Below are 18,043 nucleotides of genomic sequence, written 5' to 3' on the forward strand. Positions count from 1 at the left end.
ATACTTCAGGCTACACATTGACCTCTTCAACCTGAGGTCTTTCGCATGTATATGTAAATTTCCCGCCAGAAAAGATCAGACTAAAAATCAAACTTTCAAGTCATTTTTCGACACATTTAATTTTCATTTGTGAAAATAACAGTAACGATGGTTATGTATTCATAAAATGTCAAAATCGTAGCCCAGAATCGACGGGAAGAATTTTTGATCCCAACTGAATCGTCCCATTTTTTTCACATTTGCATCCATGTCTGATTACTAACAGGTTAAAGGGGTCAGACTGATACAATTCCCTACTAGGGATATCTATCGACTTGATCACAGTCAATACTGCAGGCTCGAGCTTCTATGTAGACGTTGTACCCCATCGAAAAGATAATTCGTTTAGTTGACGATTTCAAAATTCAAGTCAGCATGGCTAAGCTTGTGAAGTCGTCAGAGAAATCTTATTGATTGACATTACTGGGGGATATAAACCTAAGATCAAACGACCTTGAAATAACAATTCGTTTATGTTGTCAACCTTGAGAAGCGACATTTGAGATGATTCGATATTCTTCGGACCCATTTCAACTTTAAATGCAATCTAGTTCGTTTGGGTACTTGCCAAAATCAATGATACTATTCGCAATGTGTTAAATAGGATTAGAAGAGCTATAATAATGTTAAAGTCCTGTACACCCTAACACATGTGACTGACTAGGTGTACAAGTCTTAGGTTATCGATTGGGTTTGACCAGATGTTCAACTCTACAGGTTTGGTATGTGGCTAGGTACAGGTGTACCATGTCTAGAGTTATTGGTCAGTTATTGTCAGGTGTACTAGTAGTCTTGGGTATATATTATATTGATCATGTATGGCCAGGTGGTACTATTCTACGGGTATTGCTACGTAGCCAGGTGTACAAGTCTAAAATATACTGGGATAGACATGGTCAGGTGTACCGTTCTAGAGTTATTGGTCAGTTATGTCAGGCACACTAGTAGTCTTGAGTTAAGTTATTGACAAGGCAAGGCCAAGTGTACCACTCTACAGGTATTGGTATGTGGCCAGGTGTACCAGTCTAACTAGGAGAGCCGTAGCAAGGTATACCAGTCTAGAGTATTTGGTCAGCTATTATAAGGTGTTCTAGTAGTATTGAGTTATTGATCAGGTAAGGCCAGGTGCACCACTTTACAGGTAGTGGTATGTGGCCACTGCCAGGTGAACCAGTCTAGCGGCATTAGTCTTAAAGAATCTGACCTCGTCCAATGAGGTGTTAGCAAGAAATGCGCGCGATGCGTATCGTGAGCTTGAATAACCTTTCTAACTGCAAAGCGAAGTTTTGTTATTACTTTCAAAATGTGTAATGATTTTTCTTCATCTTTACAAAACCAGTGCAATGATTTCAAATTCTCTCGTAAATACAATTAAAAGAATTCCACAAATGAAAAAAAATCTGAGTAAAAAGTTTATAAATGACTTTTCTATTGATTATCGAAATACCGCCAATTAGGGCTACTTAATTCTTGGCGAACTAGAACCAATCAGAAATCGAGCAAAATTTACATATAAACAACCTGTTGTGATTGGTTATTTTGGGCGGGAAATGGTTCATACAAAAAAATATATAGATGAATGGTTAACAAAATGTATTAATGTCTTACTGTGGGAGTGTGGCGTATATAAAACGATGCTGCATTCAACAATGTTGTCTCTGAGTCTGAAAATGACAATGTTCCCCAAAAAAGGTCAGTAAGTCGACCATAATGCGGAGATCACAACATTATACAAAATCGTGACCTACACCAAATTACATTTATAGTGCCACGTCCACACCAGTTGATTCTAACGCTACCCTAGTTTACATTATTAACGCACAAATGGCTAACACCGTGACAGGCTAAAAGGAAAATGAGATTTCACAACACAGAGCGTCAAACTGTGTGTGGCGATACGATGATCAATAACGAAACATCCGTCAACGTTGACAGACACTCGACGCTCAGTTGACACGTCACCCCTTCTAATCCATTAGCATGGTCAGGGAGATAGGGGTCGTGAACTCTGTAATAACACAACGTCTTCTATATGAATACACGAGAAGAATATTTACACGATTGTTTTGAAAGGTCCATGACAAACTCGTGGTAACCATACACCCTACCGCTCAAATGTTTGAAATTCTACATGAATTATCGAGTATTCAGTTCTCGTATATAAAAACATGTCTGCCTATCTTTATAACTCTGTTTAAAAAAAATCTTTCCCTGGGGGCACGTTGTGCAAACATATCTCATCTACGTGCACCTAAAGAGACAACATGTAAAAATTCACTACTCAGCAGTTATTGGAAAAAAGAATGTTTGGAAGTTAAAACGTAGTATGTACAAAAATATGACGTCAGACCATGAGACTCCAATTAATGATATGCATAGATCGGAAATTAATGTGGATCACCCCGCCGCTTTTTCGGTTGTTGTCATGATTTCTTTAGCAGACTGTCAATCGACATGTTCTTCACGAATTCTGCAAAAAAAAAAGAAAAAAAGGAGAAAATTGTGAGTTCAGCTGTTTATTCTTCTGGTAAACATTTAATGTAAGTCGTTGGACATGGTCACACTTTTGGGTGCATAGTTTACAAGCTGAAGGGATGAATTGAGGTCAAACGTTAAATCTGCTAGGCGATAAGTTCCTAACAAAATGTAGCCATTTTAATGTATAACTAACGTCCGTTTTAGCTTGGATGAATTAAACAAATTCTTCGTTCTCTATCTACCCATGTCGACATTCTAGGAGTTTGCTCACTATATTATGACGTATGAGATGAGTAGAGATTCAATTGTGCTGATAGCAAATTACTCAAATCACGATGTCATTGGATAGTACGATAATTTGTTGTGACTATAATAATTCAAAGCACAAACACACAAGTCCACCACCACCACCACCACCACCACCACCACCACCATCACCATCATCATCATCATCATGATCATCATAACCACCATAACCACCACCACCGCCACCATTATCATCATCACCACCACCGCCACCACCACGGAACCATCGCCACCACTATTATTATTATAGAACTGTAGTACAAATTATAATCAATGATTGCGTGGAGTTTAGTGTTTCATCAGCTTCTTGAAGCAGTAAGATGCATCACGACAACTGTCGAGAAAACTTTAGATCACAGTTACCCAATATCAGGTCAACAAACCATTGGGAAATGTGATGTTATCGTTTTCTTGTTCACCGCACACAAAAAAGTCATGTTGGCTCTTAATCCTCCCTTTAAGCAATACATAGCGTAAAGAAGCACTGCGTTAAACTTTATTACTAGTTTTTAACCATTCCGCAGGGTTTTTATATCTTCCGCATCAACGGAAGCCGTCGCAATTAATATCGCGTTTGCTCATATGCCATGTTAATTTATTCATTGTAAGTATGTTTGCCATTAAATCATGATAACAATCGACACATTAAGATAGAACGAAAGGATTGAATGAATCCCCGCTCTTATAAATTATTGATGAATGACCTTTATCGTCATCTGGAAAAATAACGATGATGTATTTTTATGCTAAAACGTGTATGTTCAGTTCTTGAGAATTGCTTATTTATGAATCAGTAGGGAAGCTGTTAAAATATGTATTTTAGTCTTAATGACATCGTCCAGACAGATTAGTTAGCGGGGGGGGGGGGGGGGGGCGGAGGAGGTTTCTCATTATAGATTTATAAATTGTTTTCGCCAAATGGCTTTCATACTGTCTCAAAGGATCGGTATTAAAGACCATCAAGCCAATGGCTAATTCTTTATAGTTGCTATGGATATCTCCAAAGTCTAGGAAACCACGACGATGTAAACGTAATGTTATATCATTAGACATATACCGAAGTAATTCTCTTGTGATTTAAAACTCTTATCGCCAAATAACGACTTGCCGTGCACCCGCCAGATTATTTTATTTAGTAAATGCACTATGCATTCTCTGAATGAATGAACGCTAAGAAGTCTGTCTGTCTGTATGTATGTATGTATGTATGTATGTATGTATGTATGTATGTATGTATGTATGTATATATGTATGTATGTATGTATGTATGTATGTATGTATGTATGCTTGCATGCATGTATGTATGCATACTGTGTATATTCGTACGTACGTACGTACGTACGTACGTACGCACGGGCATATGTACACTTATATTTTATTAATGTATGCCAAGGAGTGCGTACGTATTTGTGTGTGTGTGTGTGTGTGTGTGTGTGTGTGTGTGTGTGTGTGTGTGCGTATTCAAGTTACTTTGTAATATACAGAGGCGTTATATCTACAAGCTACTTCGAATCAAACTTCTCAACGATCTACTGCCAAATATTAAAGTAAGAAGGATACAATTTCAAAATGTTAAATGTTCAAAATGTCAAAGTTTATTCAGAACTATGCTCCGAAATATGAATGTACATGGCAGATTATTAAGGATCATGTATTAATATAGACTTAGGGGAAATCATCTAGTTAGCACTGACTCATATAGATAAAAAATCGATTAAATAAGGTATTACACAAATCCTAATAGTCATAAAATATTGTATTATTATTATTATTATTCAAGCGTTCCTTCATAAGATTGAGACTAAATTATAATCAATCAACACCTTTATGGTACGACACTGACTCAAGACTTCATGTCTGTACATTATTTGTCAAATAATTACTTTCATTTTCAAATCTTGTTAGGTAACTCTAGTAAAAGCTGTACAGGAAAAATGAAGATGCCTTGTTGTCATGGGACACGATGTGTTTACACACAGGCACACACACAGACACACACACACACACACACACACACACACACAGAGACACACACGCACAAACAAACACAAGCACACAAACAACTTGAAGGTTAGAAACGATTATTGAGGTGAAACGCGCAGTCGAGATGTAGCAGTAGACAAGGTAACTTGTTATCAGTTGGAAAGTAAATAACTGAAGCCAATAAAATTATCAAGTTCATGTGTAATCTTGTTTTTACTGCAACTACAAGAATAGCAATGCACATCAAATGAGATTGGGTGTATGATCCTACTGAGTGTGTTGTGTGTGTGTGTCCATGTTAGTCTAGAATTGAATTGTGTCTATCTTTGTGTTAGAAACATCATGTCCGTGGCTGAAACACTAAAGCAACTTCATTTCCCCTGTAACTCACATGTTGGTGAGAACAATTCGCTGCACGACAGACTTAAGAAAAAAATGCTTATAAATATATTTAAAATGTAGGTAGGCTGAGTGTTGATTTGAATCTTTATTTTTCGCTTACATTTCCTTTTGTTCGATTCACACACCAGATAATAAAGTTCAGGGATGGCAGACAAAAAGTTCGATACGTTCTGATAATTTGGACCATGCCAAGATATACATAATAAACAAGAATAGTATGTTTCGCCAAAGACATGTTTCTTCGTATTGTATATTACATTACGTTACGTTATTTTTACATTATGTTATCACATGTACAATTCCTTGCATTACATTTCATTACATTAATATACTATTAGATTACGTTATTACGTTACATTACATTACATTTCGTTACATTACATAACATTATTATATTGCGATTCCTTGCATTACAATGTTACATTACATTATTACATTACAATATGTTACATTACATTACATTACAATATGTTACATTACATTTTCGAGTTTGAGTTCAACTAAGTGGGCATATTTTAAACGTATCCTTTTCCACATTTAGATTTGTTCATGTTTGATTGGTTACAGTCAAATTGTTAACAATAACGAAAGGACATATAATTCTTTTTTTTAATTACTACTTCGTGATATCGTTCATTTGAAAATGAATGTAAAGATCCGAAAATAGATATCATATCAAATAACTCATTAACACATTAATGTGGCGTGTTTGCTTCATGTTTCTAGAAATAATGAGCATTTCAATTTTCATGATCTTTTATGGCGGTCATAACAAACTGGGGTGATATTTCCCACGTTCATTGTGATGGATTAGTTCTATTGTTCGTATTGAATCAATTTATATCATGTCAGCTGTAGGAAAATCCATCTATATGAAGGCGACAAAAGACACAGGCGGACTCGGTGAATGGAAATCACAACCCACCATTTTGAATAGTGAATTGTGGGAAATCCCACAAAATCCCGCAATCATGAATAAATCACACTAAACAAGTCGTCGCATTGTTTGTCTACACACATAATTTAGTCTTGGTTACTTGTAGGAAGACTATCCTCTTGTTCACCCCATATATGGTGTCACCGTAACGACAAATTAGCCTAAAGTTATGAGCATGCTCAGTTTGGTTTATGCAAATTACCTACCGACAGAGTGATCGATGGAATTAATTAAACAACCCTCTAGGCATCGGAGTGACGCCCTTCAAAGTTTGCGAAAATAAACCATACACTCCAGTATAATGCAGAACATTGAAAAAAAGTGACCTCAGGAGTATCAATTACAAAAAAAACATCTGAATTGATATTGTCATCATTCAAAACACTTCACTGGCATTAATACACACAGATGTACAGATTGCCGACAGGCAGAGCTGTTGTTAGTTAATTTTATTGTCAACTACGAGATCAAATATTTGGTTAACGGTTCATCTTTTGTATGCATTCAAACTGATTTACACATAGCCAGATTGAAAAACGAGAACTTGAAAATATTAACTACAGAAACCTTCGGAAATCAATAAATGTTGCAGAAATAGTATAGTTCTACACTGTGGACTATTGCAGTCATTGTCCATGTGAACTAAACATTCGAGTTACATACCAAATTTTTATAATGTAGCCAACGATGTAACTATATTATATTATCATTTGGGATACATTTTGATGGTTTCTCCATTGACCTTGAGATTTTCTTTTAATGTCACTGTCTAATTCCGGTTTTGTTGACGATATCACGTTTCGGCTGTAATGACGTACGTACAGGTATACAGGACTGTCACTTGTTGCTAATTCCATCTTGTTTAAATAAAATTAAACGGTTAATAAAATATTGCGTGCAAAATAATTTAAATTACTACTTACCTATGTATGTATACGTACGTACGTACGTACGTACGTACATACATACATACATACATACATACATACATACATACATACATTCAAAGTTGTACTCTCTATTCGTGAAAAGAAAAACCTTTTAAAGCAAATATTCGTATTCATCAAACCTTTGGGAAACGTAGGCTATTGCGTTTTATGTTGTACTGTGCCACCATTCCAAATGGCAAGTTCTATCATTAATACTATCCTATTGATAGGGATTAAGTTTTAACGGTAATAGATGTGAAAATGCGAACTCATAGAGCCAATATCAAGATTAAAACATGAAGGTCGTATTTGTTGACAGTTTATGTCCCGAGACCACCAGACAACACGTTGCACTATCTTTTGATGCCACCTGATGTTCCAAGCAGACGACACATGCACTGCATTACATTCTAACAACCTTTATTTGACCCAGCATACAACACATGTACATGTACATATACAAGTACTCACACGGCAATTAATGTCCCTAGCAGACGAAGCATTGTAGTACATTCTGGTGCCACATTGTGTCCCCTGCAGAAGACACAGTTCAATATATTCTGCACTACATCATAAGGCTCTACTTCAAATACTACCTGCAGATTGTACACTGCATCACATTCCGGCGACATTTAAATGACCAAAGCAGACAACACAGTGTGATGTATTTTGAGATATTGTATAACCTATCGCACAACCTAGAAATTTCATAGCAACATATTGCTATATAGTTTGACATTCGTATTCTTGTTGAGATGTGCTGTAATGAGACGAAACGAGACGAGACGATATGTGTTGTTATGTGATGTGATACCTTGTGATGCGATTTGATGTGTTGTGGTGTGATGTGACTTTATATGATGCGATGTGATCTGAAATATTATGTGATGCAATGTGATGAGTTGTGATATGATGATATGAGATGTGCTGTGATGTGATATTGTGGTATGTTATAGTGTGGTATGAAGTATGATGTAATGCCATATGCAGATTAATAACAATAATGTTGTTTAAAGTAAGGCGATATAAGTAAATCAATATAGTGACTAAACAATGACAAAAGCCACTCTTTGTAACAGTTTCCTGTAATATACAGAGATATTCCACAGTGTGTATTTCATCATTGAAAACGTTGTTCACAATTAGACTCACTCATATTAACTTTGCAGCACTATATACACACAATTTAAATGCTATTTTCGACTCTATCAAAAACAGTAAATCTCGTTTAAGACATATATTGCAAATTCAAACTTGCCATGGAATAGACTATGTTGGTGATAAGCCAGTCAGTGACATTCTATTCTCTTGAACTGCTCTTAACCAAGTACGCATACTTTGGAAGTGTCAATATTATCTGACGAAATAAGTTGATTGACAGAGCGTGAAATCAAATGTTCTATTGTGGGACGAATCTAATTGAAGCCATGTAATTGATAGCGAGTATTCATATCAAAGAATGTATATTTCGTGTCATATAAACATAGACATATGTAAAGGTTCATCACTGTAAGTGAACCCCCATTTTTCGGTTGACGTCACCGATCGTACATACTGCATATAGAGACTTGCCTATTATTAGTGTCGATTTGGCTTTAAAACAAAGTGGTATGGGTTGTTGGGTAGGCACAGCGTGGGTTCGTAAACCATGGCTGTACCGTTTTATTATTTTAGAGTATATAAAATAGAAATCAATACTACTACCAGTTGCTAGGCACTATTCAATTTTATTTTAAAGTAGATGCAATAACACATTGATCTGTCAATATTTAACACGTTTACGAATATATGAATACCACACATGTACAAAGTAAAATATTAATAACAATCCACTAGCTATGAGATCTTTACCAATATATTTATATAGGCGAGACACATATGAATATATATAACGTATATCATATATATGTACACCTAGTACATACACACACACATACATACATACATACACACATACATACATACATACATACATACATACATACATACATACATACATACATGTACATACATACATACATACAGACAGACAGACAGACCTACAGACAGACAGACAGACAGACAGACAGACAGACATACATACATACATACCTACCTACCTACATACATACATACATACATACATATATATATATATATATATATATATATATATATATATATATATATATATATATATATATATATATATATATATATATATATTGTAGCTATATTTCAATACAGGATTAATCACAGATTCTATTTCATGTTTGCTCATCTTTAACGTGGTAGAATGACGATTTTTTACAATGTATAAGTTGTATGTTTCCTGCCACTGTTATGTCTACCTTTGAATGTGTGGTTGAAATTACTAAGTTGTGTATATGTTGTGCTTGGTTGTAGACTAAGCAAATGCACCTATATATGACAACGTCAAAATGATTGTTCAAACCCCTACCAACCTCTATATTATCAAAGCACAATGTCATATGAAAATAAACTGTTAATGTAGGTATTTTTTCTACTTAGCTGTGTCTGTAAAATAGACACGCAAGGGCTAAGAATTGGTAATCCAACACTCGAGTTTAAATTCACCAACGCTAAACTAATGAAAATGGACGTTTTGAATTGAGTAAACAATTGCTGATAGCTTTACTGTGTTAAGTCCAACGAGGTATCTAGATATTTAATGCGATCTCGATTACGCTGGTTTAGTTCTCAACTGCCCTTTTTGATTTTGCATAGTGGAATGAAATACTTTGTTGAGTAAGAGTGCACTTAAGTCTTTCATACAGGATCTGCATATTGACAACCGCATCACGTCCTTTGAAGTCCATGTGTATACACTATCTGATTTACCACAATAGTATATGTCTAGTTCTTCACGATCAGAAATATGAACCGGAATTGGAACTATAAGAAACTTGAAGTCGTATATTGCTACTATATGTCGCTTGTGCGGTCAATTTTATACTAGCCTTTGCAATTTCGTAAGTGGTCGATCTGTCAAGCCTGCGAACTCAGCCTTTCCAATGTAACATTTTTTTCAAGGATAAAGCTCTGTAGACGCTGATTGGTTGAATAAGTCACATGGTGCATACACTACGTTAATTAAGTCATACCATGGGAATATCATGTTGATTCTGCCAAGTTATTAGAATATGACCTAGTTGACCTGAGACCGTTTATTAAAATAAAAAATTCTTTAATATCAACAGGTGATACTCTAAATTTATGCTGAGTATTCCTTATGGTTGCTGATGAGGCGTTGGTAAAAATTCTAAATTTAATTTTCTGAGTCCGCAGGCTGCAAGGAGAGAACACTTGACAGGTTCACTATATACCGCTAGATACAGAGGCTAGTCTTTAAATCCAAATCGCTAGAATATGAAAGATGGCAATTCTTATTATATTTGTGTGAAATGGAGGGGATATCTTCCCCAAAAATGTACCTTACAATATATTGCTTGATGTATTAATTAATGCCAAAAAAGCGTTAAAACAAATACGTAAATCAGTGTGGGGAAATTTACTTAATGCGTTCGTCAATGCGGCAAAATCTACATAACGCGTTCATCAACGCAGCAAAATGTACAGAATGCTTTCATCAACTGGGCGAAATGTACAGGATGCTTTCATGAACTCGGCAAAATGAACAGAATGCATTCACCAACGCGGCAAATCATAATGTACCGAGTACTGCCTTAATCAATGTGGCCAAATGTAGTGAATGCTTGGATGTATAATGGATACATTACTCACTGTGGAAAAATATACTCAATGTGTTAATTAATGCGACAATTTGTACTGAATGCGTTCATAAACGCGGCAAATATATTGAGTACGTTGCCATAATCAATACGACAAATTTTGTTAACCAATGTAGCAACATAGCAATAAACGTAGACATTAAAGATTGGATCGCATTTCAGTGCGTGTATGTCGTCTTTTAGTCTGTCGAACGACTACAGGGGAACAGATGAACAGAATGTCTGATTTTCTATAAATAAACACTCTTTCAATGGTTTTGTTAATCACACAGCTTCCATAGCTCCCAGCGTCTAATATCCAGTCCTTGAAACAGTAATATTTGAAAATCGATTGTACATAAAAGCGAAGACATTTGGCTGTCAGAATCATTTTGATAGCAAAGGATCTAACTAATGTATTTCTCCTGATTAACAACATCGCAACCAACTTGTTAGGGTTCTTAAGACTTCAGAATGTTATAATGGCTCCCCCTGGGATGCACGAGTGGTGTTGTGAACAATGAGATAGTAATGATGTTTTATCAAATTGAGATACATCCGTGCACTCTTCAAAATGATGCATGGAAATTAGTCTATTTCGTTCTTAGTCAGAACAGACGCGGGAACTCGCACTTTTCTGCTTCATTGAGTATCGCACTTTTGTATAATACAGAACAAAATTGAATGTTTCTGAGGGATCATCAAATATCCTGCAACCTTTTCAGCGTGAACCACTTTCTCGCCAAAATTCGATGTACAACCATTGTCGTCTGCCTATATTTTTCTGCTAAATTTAAATTTTATTTTGGTTCTGATTTATGTAAATAATCATGACCGGTGAATTAAGTTCAAAAATTGAACTAAAAGTGATTCCATTTTGCAAACGATTCCTGTTAGATTGACACATTTTGTATTTTGTCGTGTGTACCGAAGTGACATGCTTTACAATGCATGTCTTAAAACCCCTTTCCTTCAAATGTGATATTCAATCACAACGGCCCGCATTTTTGTAAAGCGTTGCCCGGTTATTTTCCAGTCAATTAAAGGAGAGTAGCTTTGATGCAATTTCAAATGAGTAGATAATGGAATGATCAAAGCAAAAATCAACGCATCTCCGTAGATATCTACCAGATGGCTAATATAGCCGCTTAATACTAAATCGACCATGACCCCTGCATTGTACTGAAAACTGGAAAGAATTTTAAATGTCGTTCGCAGAGAAACGCGGCTACAGGTAGATATTCATTTGGTGCACTGCTATTTCAATCCATATCATCCATACCACTTATATAGCACGAGATTGATATTAAGTGATTCAGACGTTTCATTCTTTTGAAGTGAATGGGGTCAAATTCGAAGTTATCTGGGTTTTTTTTATTACCTTCATTGGGATTTCACTCGAAAGTAAACGTTTGATGCAATAATTTATTTCATAATTCAATAGTTCATATGTAAATTAAGTTATAGAATGAATAGCAAATAGAGTAAACTAAGAATCCATCTACCGTGTCGACCGGTTCACCTAGCACGTCAGTTTGATTTCTCCTCACGGAAACGACCATGTAAAGTATTCTCAACGAGTACGTTTTCTTCTCTACTATTTTGTAAGAATTATTGGGTAAATACCTCTCAATACAATTCGCTGAGATCAGCACGGCTATTACAAAATTCCACATCGGTTATCAGAATTTGACACATTTTCCATTAATTTCATCAGAATTTGACCTTTTTCGTCTTGAGTAAGATGTAAAGTCGTATCTGACGTGACACAGATTAATTTACGTCAAAATACGAAGGTGGTTTGATGAATGAGCTGACAGAAATCGTATGCTACTAATCTCCCAACTTATTAAAGGAACAGATTCATATTTAAGAAACGCTCATTCAGGGAATGATATATCTCTAATACTAAGGAAAAAACATTCCAGGAATGATCTATCTTGCTGCGGCAAACCATTTCGGAGGAATAATACATCTAACTAAGGAATGGCAAACGAGAAAGATCAATCGACTAAATTATAAAACGGTCACGCTATTTCCATATTAAGTAAACCTGTTATCTCGGTTACACGGAAACTTATATACCATCCATCCATAGTAAGTCAGTTCTTTTAAACGTTTTTCGCACACGAAATACTGTACTGATGTGATGCACTTTATGTTGTCTATAAATATCTCCTAGTCTGTTCTGTTCCAAGCTTCAAAATAACGTGTTTTTTTCGATGGAAATGGGGCACAACATATAAGCGACTTGACAAATTGCCTACTCTTCCATTTAAGAGATAAAGAATGTATAAATCTATGTCAATCCATCCTCTTTAAAATATGACAATGTCTATTTGTTTGACCATTATATAAATGCACCCTTTCTCATTTACAAGTGACCTTCACGAGGTTAACGGCTTTGATAATCAGTCAATGTCATGTGTATACTACTCGCTTTAAACCTGCTAATGTCAAAAAACAAAAGTCCGGGCTCTAATCCACCGACCAGAGGTTCAAGAACAGACCTTTAAAGTTGGCATATATAGAGTCGTTACTATTTTACATTCGAAATCACATCAGTTAATTAATAGATCTAAAACTTTGCCCTTTACCCTCTGTTGTAAACACTCGCTGCAATGGTTTATGGGTTACAAAAGTGTGCACGTAAACAGATATATCAGTCCTTCTCCGTTGCCAAGAGGTTGCTTTCGTGACGTGGCTCCTGTAAATCCCTAGTGTTTATTTATTTTCTATCCTTTTAAGCCTTTCGCCGAAGATGATACATGAGTTGATGTATGTTTACATTGTTTTGTTATGGGTACTTGCCCTTAACAACATAAGTTATCGAGAAGTTAAGAGAATGTATTTGCTAACGCAATCAAAGCGATACCGTACAAAAACTTACACCCCTGTATTATTTGGTTCAGTGCGGAGATGTTGTGGAAAAAATGTTTTAAACTGGAATGTTAATTATGTCTGTACCAAATACTGATGATGAATATAAGTAGCGTGCACCCTGTGAATGAAAAATCTTAGCTAGTTTCAGATCAACCAATTAAAATGATCTTTGCGTGTTTAAGCTGTTTCAGATAAACAAATCAAAATGAATTATCTACACGTTTTACACCTTAACACCTGATTTCAGATGAATCTATCACAATGAATCATGTACGTGTTTTCCGTCGTAACCACTTGTTTCAGCTAAACCATATATATGAACCATCCTGTTTTACATCGTAATACCTGGTAGAATCACCTACAGATACATTGTATGTTTTCAACCCTTTGCAACTGCAGTAGTAAACACTGCAATCATCCACATTTTGCAAGAAATTTCCACTGAAGAGTACATCTGTAATATTAGCATGTTTCACATACAAATAAAGTGAATTAATCACGTGATTTGCGTGAAGGCCATTCTCGTACTCATCTTTCAATATCACCCCATCATCTAGGTAAGTGACCTAGCTCTCGCCTTAAAGTTACGCAAATGTGCATGGAAGTGGAAGACGCCAGCAAGTCGATAACTTACCTGAATAATTTACACTTCCGTCTCCGTCTTTATCGGCTTTGCCTAGCATCTCTTGGACCTCTTCATCTGGAAGTGTGTCGCCATACGTAGTCAAGACGTACTTGAGTTCTTTTGTAGATATACTACCTTTCCCGTCCTTGTCGAACACGCGGAATGCGTCCCGTATCTCTTCGTCAATATCAATATCCCTTAATTTCTTTGCCATCATCGTTAAGAATTCTTCAAAATCGATTTCTCCATTGCCTAATACAATTAGATGTAAACAGATCAAAACGAATCAAATCAACACCAAATACTATCACAAGGGTAACATTAAAGCTTGTCCTTGTAGCAATGCAACACAGCTTTGTAATCAAATCGAACGGTTAACAAATGAATGCTATAAACTATTCATTGAAAAATAATGAATAAATTATAAAGTCATACTATTGCAGTAAGACTTTGACTACATAAAAACGGAAAATATTGTGAATTCTAACAATGTTAGTATAAATGTATCGAATACATTGGTTGTAAACAGTATATTCACATTGTCAGTGTTTAAGTATTTTCGCTCCAAAACCCATTGAACAAATTTTCTGTTTGTTTGTTTGTTTGTTTATTTGTTTGTTTGTTTGTTTGTTTGTTTGTTTGTTTGTTTGTAAATTTTGGAACAACTGTACTTTTTAATACAACTTAGATGTTTAAAGTAACCAAAGTCGTAGAAAGTGATATAAAATCTCAAGTAGAACACTTTCCCTCCAAAAGCTTCTGCTCAAAATGCTCTGTTCGTATGTAAATTCCTGGAACAATGTTACTCAGTTTTAGAGACAGAAATCAACACATCTATTGTAAATGAACGTTTACACTGAGACACTTAAATCAGGTTAATAAGAACGGCCTTAACAAAGTGATTTAGTTCAAAATATCTTTTCTTAAATGCATGCATTGAATATTTTTACTGATTTCCAATCACTAAAGGTTTCCAATGGCATGCTTTACTACAATTTGAAAGAAGATTGCACACACATTTTTCATTAGTTTAATTACCATGAACCTTTAAAGACGCAACATGAATTTCGTGACACGTTCTTTGCTAAAAAGATTTGCAATGTTAAATTTATTGTTCAAGACCTTGTTTGTAGGAAAATTGAATCCTTCTTACTAGCTACTATAATATAAACAAATCATTTCCGATTTACTGTGTTCGCGTGGCCTTGAAATCGGAATATGAATGTGGTTGATTCTATCCAAGTTCCCCAGACGATAATTTGTAAAGTTACCTCAGAGCTGACTACCAGGAATAATGTAAACTATTATTTCAGAGGTGCATTTTAGGACATTTTCGCATGACTTCAAAATAATTGAGGAAATATAACATACCGTCAAAACAGGCAATTTCTCGAATGGTCGACAACAATGCATGTGGACAGGATAATAGAACACAAACATAGAAGCAGTTTTCACTGAAACCTTTTAACTTAGCAAGGTAAGATTATATACATATTCACTTCAAATTCCCATTGTCTGGTAAGGTTTTCTATCTGCCCTTTAAACCACTGTGTACAGTTGTCACGTGCTTAATACAACTAGAGTTGTTTAAATTAATAGAAACAGTAATGGATTGGAGACACGCAATGAAGTATTGGCATGGTGTGAAACGTACGATAACACAAACATGGTGAAAGGCCAGCGGTTACTTCTCAACGACACTAGCTACATCGTCTTTTTGCGGAAGTTATATGAGACGAAAGCGGTGTATTATCCAATACGGCATAACCCTTTTACGGCATTATCCTTTGAGGCATAATCCTTTTACGGCATTATCCTTTTTACTCTATGCCTGCTAATGTAACTATTTTAGGAACACAGGATTCACTACAAACCCTCGAATCTATTTTCAAACTCTGCATCAAACTACAGGGGTCTCACATGTGCCATACACAAATATTTTCTTCCTTGGAGTGAATTGTATGACCTATAAAACGTAAAAAACTCGGATTTTATTACAACCGATTAACACTTTACAATGATCTGTGAAAGACGGCCTCCTAACTTAGAAAAGCTGACCAGTAATTTTAAAATCCAAAATCTCGTCTCATGGGGAACGGTGAACGTATCAAAGCGAACATATCATTTTATGCCTCAGATCAATAAACACATGTACTATTGCCATCGTTTTATATATGGACATATGGGATAGTTGTCCAACAAATGAAGCTTACTTCACGACAATACATGTACAAAAATTAATACCCTATCTAAAGTAGGATTTTTGCAAGATGCTCTTATATTTTCGCAATTTAACCGTATGAAAATCTTAATTACAACAGTCACAACAACTTTCCCACCATAAGAACTCTCAATAGGCATAATTAGTACGTGGACAACCTAAATATGCGCTTTTTGCGCCTTCAATTCGCATCCATATCCGTATGTTATCCGCCCTCCCAGCTACGTTACACCTGCTCGCTACGTAGCCACAAACGCTCACTTCTACTATATATAATAGTACGTAATATATACATGTAGCACTGGATGTCTCTTGCTCGTATCTTAGTTACAACACTTTTATGAAATGCTAGACGTGTGTTCATTTCAATATTTAGACCCAATTACCGGTAATTTAGTTTTGAATTTCCAGATAATGCGCATTTTGGGACATAGTAAGGAACTGACTGTGAGTAATCTTGCATCATCATGTATGTATATTGGGATGAAACCGTCCCAGCACAGCTTTAGTAATAGTGCGGCCGTCAAGATAATACGAATGCACCTGGGACTGCTACAAGATACAAATCCCTTAGCTCTGGTTACTTCGTAGCCTGTTGCAATAATTACGTTAAAGAAAATGGGCTATTTCGTGTCCTAATAAGATTTCTTGAAGCCGCAACATTAATCACTTTAGGCTACTCTCTGTTGAAACCAGATGAGGTAAATTCCGAAAATTATGAACTGTGTGTGTTCGACGAAGAAGAACACTGGCAAGGCGTTTACTGGAAATAAATATTTTATTGACGGCAAATCCAGAAAAGAAATTCACAATAAAAGCCAGCTAAACTTGAAACATAATGTCGTATGGCTTGATAAAAATATTATTCTTTTGCTACACGTTTTGCTACACGTTCTTTGTGTGTGCTACGTGTAGTGATTAACATCCATAAACGGTTAAAAATGTAACAATCGTACCTAGATTTTTTTGTTGAGCCAGACGATAAAATATAGCATTGTTAGGAAGATTTTCGGTCTAGCCAGACGATAAAATGTAGCAATGTTAGAAAGATTTTCGGTCTAGCCAGACTATAAAATGTAGCAATGTTAGGAAGATTTTCGGTCTAGCCAGACTATAAAATGTAGCAATGAGAGGAAGATTTTTGGTCTAGCCGGACGATATGATTGTATAGTAATATATTGATAAAAAAATGTATAGCCAGTTGATAAAATGTAGGAATTTTAGTAGATGTTTGGTCGAGTCAGACGGGAAAGTGTTGCAGTGTTGGTGACTAGATTTTTGTGGAGCAAGATGATGTTCTATTTCTGGATAACTAGTTCTCTATTCTAAAAAGTGACGTTAATAGTTTATTTTGAATAAGGCCATTTCACAACTTTAACACACCATAGCTAAAAGCATTTTCACATTGTCGTGAAGTCATAAATAAAAATACACACACACACTGTTCTTTTACCATTATTCATACACAACCGCCAAACCACTATTTTTACAATAATGACAACCAAATGC

The 18,043-nt window shown here is 35.5% G+C and overlaps 1 protein-coding gene across 1 annotated transcript in view; it reads right to left on the reverse strand.

The window, feature by feature from the left end:
• Window positions 1-1,440: 1,440 nt before the first annotated feature.
• LOC144442200 (calmodulin-like) overlaps window positions 1,441-18,043 on the reverse strand; it is a 51,010-nt gene continuing 34,407 nt past the window's right edge. Inside the window, exons 4-5 of the mRNA XM_078131482.1 lie at window positions 14,323-14,565; window positions 1,441-2,509 (exon numbers count right to left, since the gene is read on the reverse strand). Of these exons, the coding sequence (XP_077987608.1) occupies window positions 2,463-2,509; window positions 14,323-14,565 (290 nt within the window). The 3' untranslated portion in view covers window positions 1,441-2,462. The remainder of the gene's footprint in view (window positions 2,510-14,322; window positions 14,566-18,043) is intronic.

This window comes from Glandiceps talaboti, chromosome 11 (assembly GCF_964340395.1).
Source record: "Glandiceps talaboti chromosome 11, keGlaTala1.1, whole genome shotgun sequence".
NCBI classification, from domain to species: Eukaryota; Metazoa; Hemichordata; class Enteropneusta; family Spengelidae; genus Glandiceps; species Glandiceps talaboti.